The 7289-nt window shown below is 40.8% G+C and overlaps 1 protein-coding gene across 1 annotated transcript; it reads right to left on the reverse strand.

Moving 5' to 3' along the window:
• Window positions 1-1766: 1766 nt before the first annotated feature.
• On the reverse strand, window positions 1767-6551 carry LOC109538706. The gene has a single exon (XM_019906074.2). It carries the CDS (start codon window positions 6156-6158, stop codon window positions 3444-3446), a length of 2715 nt encoding a protein of 904 aa, XP_019761633.2. The 5' UTR covers window positions 6159-6551; the 3' UTR covers window positions 1767-3443.
• Between the last annotated feature and the right edge of the window lie 738 nt (window positions 6552-7289).

Genomic DNA, 7289 nt, shown 5'->3' on the forward strand with positions numbered 1-7289 from the left:
AAGGACTGATGGTTCAGGCCGTAAAGTGGGTCTATAAATGCAACATTTTCATGGCACTTTAGTTATTTTTTTTGGCAGACATTTGTTGAGCTAAATCAATACAAATTTTTAAGTTCGGTTGACTTGTAGCTGATTTTCTATTTAAGCTTGCAGTCAGGAAAATTGTGCACTTCAACCGACGGTTTAATGCGCTTAGAAATGAACAAATAACTCAATTTTGACATATTTTTTGAAACTTTAAGGTGGTCATTAAGTGACTTCATAGACTTACTTGAAAAAGACCATTGTTTGCATTAAAAATAGTTCCTAACTATAGGAATCTTCCCCGTTAAGAACGGTGCAAAAAGACTGTTTAATTCAAATATTTTTTTGTATGGCGGGTGTCCAATATTTTGCAGGGCGATTGCCTACAGAGTGCTAAAAAATACTTTTAGATAATAATAAAATCTTGGTTTTCCTCCTACATGTCTTTTTTTCCTTAAAATAGTCATAACTTTTTGGTACACTCCTGTATCACATATTTAGCAAGACAATCTATTTCTACACCATATTCTCATAAATAATGTTTTCTTATTAAAAGTCGCTACGAAGAACCATTTTCGAAATATTTTGATTGAAAGTAATGGGCGCATGTACTTTTCAAAAAGAAAATCTCAAAAACACCAAAGATGGTGAAAAATCTCATTTTTGAAAATTTCTAAAATTTACATTTTCTAAATTATTTCAGTTTAAATTTAATTATCTTGAGTAGAGTTAAGCAGAATTCATTATTAATATAAACATTTAAAAAATGGCAAACGAAAATACTACGAAATAGTTTTACTTTGAATTAAAATATGTCGAAAACGGTTGTTTGTAGACACTTTTTATAAAAATACATTATTTAAGTAAAAAGTATGGAGAAACTGATTGTCCTGCTAAACAATGTTATACACGTATGTACGAAAAGTCAAAAACCATAAATAAAAATGTGCAGAGCCTAATTAGAGATGGAGATATAAATATAGCCTGAGATATAAAGCCTAATTGGGCTTTATATCTTAAAAATACTTGAAGAATTGGGCTGTGAAATATCGGACACTTGTGTATATGAAAATTTTTTTAACTGATCTGGTATGAACGGCATGCAGATATTTGCAATTTAAAAAGGAAACGTGAATTTCTGAACGCCGTTTAATTCTTCGAGATTTCAATGAAAATCCCACTGCATTCAACGCACGTTTCATGGATAATTTTTGAATGATTTTAAAGACTGAGTTAAAAAAATTGAAATTTCCCCTTCACTTAAAAATTAGCTTGAATAATAGCAACATCTGCAATTAAATAACTGGAAATATCATTACATCGCATAAATTTGCTTTTAATTTTATACTTTGTATACTCGCCGGAGTATTGGAAATACTTCATATATGAATTATATGAGTAATTTGAATCCAAATGAGCACTTTTAATGAATTATGGAGCCAAAGAACTAATTTTTCAACCAGAAATCAAGAGTTTTTATTACCATTTTGGAACAGTTGCCCCTGATTTTCTCAATAAAAACTGTCGGACCATCACGTTCCACGCTCTCCAGACCTCAACTCGTAGATTTTTTTATGTGGGAATATACGTACCTTATTGAAGCCTCGTTGCAACTCAAATAGCTGAAGAATTCACGTATAATACTTACCTTGAACTGATTAATTTCAAAGTTCAAAATTGTGAACAATTTGGGAGATTCTTAAAACAATGGGAGGAAGAAATAAGAAATTAAATGCAGCAACTTTAATGAAATATTATTTACTGCTAGTTCATATTAACATAAACATATAAGGATAGGAATAAGATGTAAACAAAGTATACCTTAAACTTAACTTAAACGTAGACATAGGACGAGAGCAATCATAGCACTCGCAATCATTGAGTGAGAACGTTGCAATCAGTCTTAATGCAAGAAACAATATACAACAAATTAGTTAGTGTACATAACATAAACTTATGAAAAGCAAAACAACATTTTAGTTTCAACAGAACAATCGTTTGGTAACTGTTATCAGAACATTTTCCCATTGTGGTATTTCAAGGAAAACATGCTGGTCCTGAAAGCGAATCTCTTTTGTAATAAATTGCACTAAAATTTACATATAACGATATGTCCAGATAGATTTGTTTTAGTTTGAAGAAATTCGATGTACATACACTCATTCTGGCATCGATAAATCGTTAAAGGCAGGATAACTTCTGAAATACAATTTATATAAATTTTGTGATTTGCGTAAAATTCTCCAGCCTCGACTATTTATCGATATTTAGATTAATCGGTGATTGGCCACCTATCTGGACAAAAGTGCACTGAAAAATCGCTGCGAGATTAGTACAAATTTGGCAAATATTGTTGTCATTTAATTATGAGATGTACACTTTCTGATCTGAAAGGGTTCAATTTCGCATTATTCGAATTGCGAATTGTGGCAACTGATTTTGGCACATAGGAAATCTAATCTCAGCGAACGATAATTCGTAACAATCTGGTATCTAAATTTCCTACTTAATTAAAAACGAAATAACCGATTGGCACAATACAACTGAGGTAGTTATGTTATCTGTAAAAGATATTATAAATTATCTACCTATTCTTAACAAAATTTCCTATGTACAGGCGCAATTAGTAGATTTTCACTGATAATTATTGCAATATACTTTATTACTTCACAGAGATCATCTTAGACTCTCATACTTAATATACCAAGGAAAATAATAACTAATTTGATTCATGATAAAAAACGACACTGTCTAGTGAAAAACTTTGAACATCTTCATCTGGCTTAATAAAGTTCTAAATTTTTATTTTGTACATTCACATTAATAATAACCTCCTCCAAGTTAGGTCCTCTTGACATCGTAATATATATATATATATATATGTATATATAATATTTATAATCTATTTCTGAGAATCTGAGGTATTGCTGTTTGTTAATAGTATTGTTGACATACAAATTGTTTTGTCAATTTTGAGCATTGAACATGTAAAATGACAACATAGGATTGGTTAGTCAGTTGGGCTGCAGAATTTTGATTAATATGTGACAGAAATAGTTTGGGGGACCGATGCCGATGCGATTTCTTGAGGAAAAACAAAATGGAAACTTCTGCGGTGGCCACACTCGAGCAGGTGCTCTAAATTCCAGTCCGTCAATTGAGCTCTAAAGGCTCCTATATACAAACGTTTGGATTCAGGAAAGAAGCACCAAATGCTGCTCTGAGGTGTCTACCGCGACACCCAGTCCGTGTATGATTCAAGTGACATTTAACACATCGATACAACGTTAATAAAATATATCCACAAAACATTTCAAATCTGAGTTACTTACTTGTTAGTCCAGGTATGTACAAGAAGACAACAAAATTATGAACAATAGGAGCGAATGAAAAAGGTTTCGGAATTCGTTAACAGCTTTTCAGCTACGCATTGCACTTTGTTTCTCCCGCTTCTTCAAGTGTGTGTCCACGTGCTTCACCATGTGATCCTTGCGGATGAATCCTTTATCACAAATGGTGCAGGCGTACGGCTTTTTCCCCGTGTGGCAGCAAATGTGCCGTCTCAGGTCAGTCTTATGGTTAAACATTTTCGGGCACATCAAGCATTTGTGCGGCTTGTTGCCGGCATGTTTGCCCTCGTGTCGCAGGAAAACATCTTCGGTAGCATACCGTTTGCCACATCTGGAGCACTTGAATGGCTTGTCGCCGTTGTGGCAGGTTTTGTTGTGCTGAGTGAGGTAGCAAGGCCGATTGAAAACTTTATCACAATCGAAGCATTTCGTTTTGCTCAAGTCCTCCTGGTTCTCAGTGGTCGATGAGGAAACGTTCGAGTTTCCTGTTTCAGCAGCCGCATTTTCCGACTCGTTTTCCTTGCTTTCGTCTGCGGCGGCCATAATTTGGGGTTCTTGTAACGATGCTGCGCCGCCCGCTGCATCTGGAGCCACAGCGGTCATGTTGGCGTCAATCGCACCTGCGGACATGTCGGCAAATGATGTGTCATTGTTGTTGTTCGGAATCGCGGAAAATTGCATTGCCTCCATTGCCAGCTGCGGCTGCGGCTGCTCTGTAATGACCAATCTATTCAGATCGTACAGTGTGGTGCCGAATTGCCCTTCGTTCTGATTTGGCAAATATGAAATTGAAGTCATCACTGACCCCAAACCCCCCACGTTCGCGTAGCCTCCGCCGATGTGCGCTTGAATCTGAGCAAAGCTGGGCAGAGGCTGATTGTTCTCCACATTCACTAGATACTGCACTTGCTCACCATTGGTATTGAGGTTGTTGAGGGTGGTAGTATCCATAGCCTGCGTAACGTGGGGGGCAAACTCGTTTGGGTAGAGCTGATATTGAGGTCCATCCATTGGTATCATGTGGGGCTGCGAGATCATGGAAAACCCTTGGGCTGGCGCCATCGGCATCAGGCCTCTCGTCTCTGGCATCGAGAGGCCTGCCGTCCCGTTTGGGGGACTGCCGTTTGGTAGATTGGTGCTGAAGTTAGGGGCCATTTGCCCTCCGACTGCGCCATTCCCATTTCCCAAATGATGCTGGTTCAGCCCCGGCCTCTCGTACAGATCATTTGTCGTGTGCTGCAGCAAGGCAGGCATGTTGTTTGTCCGCCCTCCATATTGGCTGCTATTGGACTCATCGTCGCGGGGGCTGTTTGATTGTCTTCCGTCTTTGCTGGATGTGGCCTCTCTGGCCGGATGATGGTGGGCGCTTATGGGCATGGTGGCTGGATCTGGATGTCCGCTGGACTTGACTGCGTTTTTGTGCAACGTCGTGTTGTAATGGCGCTTTAAATGCCCGGAGCTGGTGAACCACTTATTGCAAGCAGTGCAGTTGTACGTCTTTGGTCTGCGCGCTTCGTTGGATTTCCAATTGGAACTTTTGGTGCTGGGCGGCGCCGCTGTGGAAGCCGCGCTCAGAATCTGGCTGGTGGTGATCACAGGGAGGTTAACTGGCGCCTGCTGCTCAAAGGACCTGTTGCTCATCATGTGCTGCTGCTGCTGTTGATTCAAACTTCCCACGTCCGGATTGGAGGAGGAGACCCCATTGTTCAAATAGGAGCCATCCATTTGATTGGGGGAGAACTTAGTCAGGGTGGTGTAGAGCTTCTCGTTGTTGTTGCTCGCGGTGGGAGCGGATGTGGGCACAAACATGCGTTCGCCATTAAACACATTGTTGGGCTGCATTGCGGGCCAAAGCATGGTGTTATTTGCATGGGTGATGTTGCTATCTTCGAACGTGCGCTTTCGCCCACTGCTCCAACCCGGATGGACGACTTTCTGCGAATCCAAATCGAGGATAGCGCTTGAAGCGGACTCGTCTTCCTTCACCATGGCCTGTTGTTCGAACATCAGTTGACTGCCCGAGGCGAAATGGCCCAGTGGCACTTGGTGCACTGAAGACATATGTTCCATCAGGACTGATGTGTTGGGGCAAACAAATCTGCATTTTTCGCATTGCTTCGGACTGGGGGATGGCGTGGGCTGAGTTGAAAATGACACGTTCTCAGCTAGAGCTCCGCCAGCCTGCTTGGGGGGTTCAGAGTACTGTTCCTTCCCCCTCATGAGCTCTCTGCACATTTCCGGCAATGGTTCATTGGAAAATGTCCGCATCATCGGGTCTTCTGGGTAGACGCTGGGCTCCACAGCGCCAGCATCAAAGTGGTGTTCAGGAAAGTTGGAGAAATGTTGATACATTTGGTTTTGCTGGTGCGAAGGCGATATATTTTCCCGTTTGAAGTATGGGTAATTCGGGAAAATCGAAAACACCGGGGTGGCTTCAGCGTTTTGAAAGGGAGAATTGGAGCTTTGGTAGCTTTGGGGTGTTGGCGGCTGGGCATAACCGGCATCGGGAGTCGTCCGCTGATAATTCGGACTGGACTTTGGCAAGTCTAAACTGTCGGCCTGCTGTTGCATATTGGAAGGAAACTCACGTTTTACTGGGCCTCGTTGCTGGTTGACTGCGCCGTCCTTGTTCTCTCCAGTCCACTGCTGTCCCGAGTTCCCTTGATGCTGGTATTTGCAATGAACATTCAATGATTCAGCCGAATTCAACGTTAAGGAACATTCGTCGCATTTAAACTGTTGCTGGTAAACCTGCGGTTGAATGTCGCCGTTGTTACTTGCCATTTAATCACTCTCTATCGCACAGTGTGTTCAAAGTCGTTTAAAACGAAAAAAAAGCACCAAAAATAAATAAACAACTGTTTGTCTGTTAAATCATAACATGATCGGCCTTCTCAGGTCCGGGGGTTGATTCGAAAAACTGTTCAAAATAACGTTGCGGACACGGCACATATTCTCAACGACACTCACATTGCCTACCGACTTCAGGTTATCCCATAACAAACTTGAAGATTTTAACGCAAAGACACGAAAACTCGGAAGTACGCGCGATCAGTGAGACTCAGGCGACGATGCTCGTTCTTCTTCGCGTAATGGTCAACAGAAAACTGATGCGGAGCGAAGGCTGGCCGTCTTCCTCCTCTTACGAAATTTCGAACACAACGTGCGTGTATAGTTTCGCAAGTTGGCATAGGCGGCACATGGCCAATGGGGTTGTCCGAATTAATGTCCAGGACAGTGGTGGGGGGGCTTTAAGATGCTGCATTTTTCAACATAGACAATTCGCCGGATTATGATGCTTACACTAGCCTGGATTAGGGGGTTGGTAAGCGGCGGCCGGGGGTGGGGGCTGATGCGGGGGGCGAAAGGGGCCGCACTTATTATCAGTTTGCTGAAGAGATTTTTGGGGGTGGTTTTGCCCAGTTTTCAAGCCACCTATTCCCTTTAAGGTGGCATGCGGAATTAATAAAACAAACACGGTGATTGTGCTTCATTGATGTTTGATCTTGTTTCTACTGCCGCTTTAATTTCCTAAACACCCACTGTAGATGCGTTGCCCAAAATATGCTCAGTTGGTTGATTGAAAAAGCTCCCATAAAATTAGCACACTTTCCATCAATTTTAAAAAATTAAGCACATCTAAAAGTTTCTTGATAAGTTCTATATTGTTGAGGCGGATTCATTTTTTACAAACTTCTTTTTGGGTATTTTGCCTCAAAAATTTTTCTCAAGAACATGTACACTATTTGACAGGCAAAGTTCGAGGACTCATTCATAAGTTCTATGTTTTTCGAGATTTTCGAGACAGAAAACTACTCATACAAGTATACAAATCGTTAGTAGAATCATTGCTTTGATATGGCCTTATAATATGGGGTGGAGCTTATGAATCTAATTTAAGACCATTAAAAGTTG

Source organism: Dendroctonus ponderosae, unplaced genomic scaffold, assembly GCF_020466585.1.
Source record: "Dendroctonus ponderosae isolate FM_Combo_2020 unplaced genomic scaffold, Dpon_F_20191213v2 Dpon_F_20191213_3, whole genome shotgun sequence".
Taxonomy (NCBI): domain Eukaryota; kingdom Metazoa; phylum Arthropoda; class Insecta; order Coleoptera; family Curculionidae; genus Dendroctonus; species Dendroctonus ponderosae.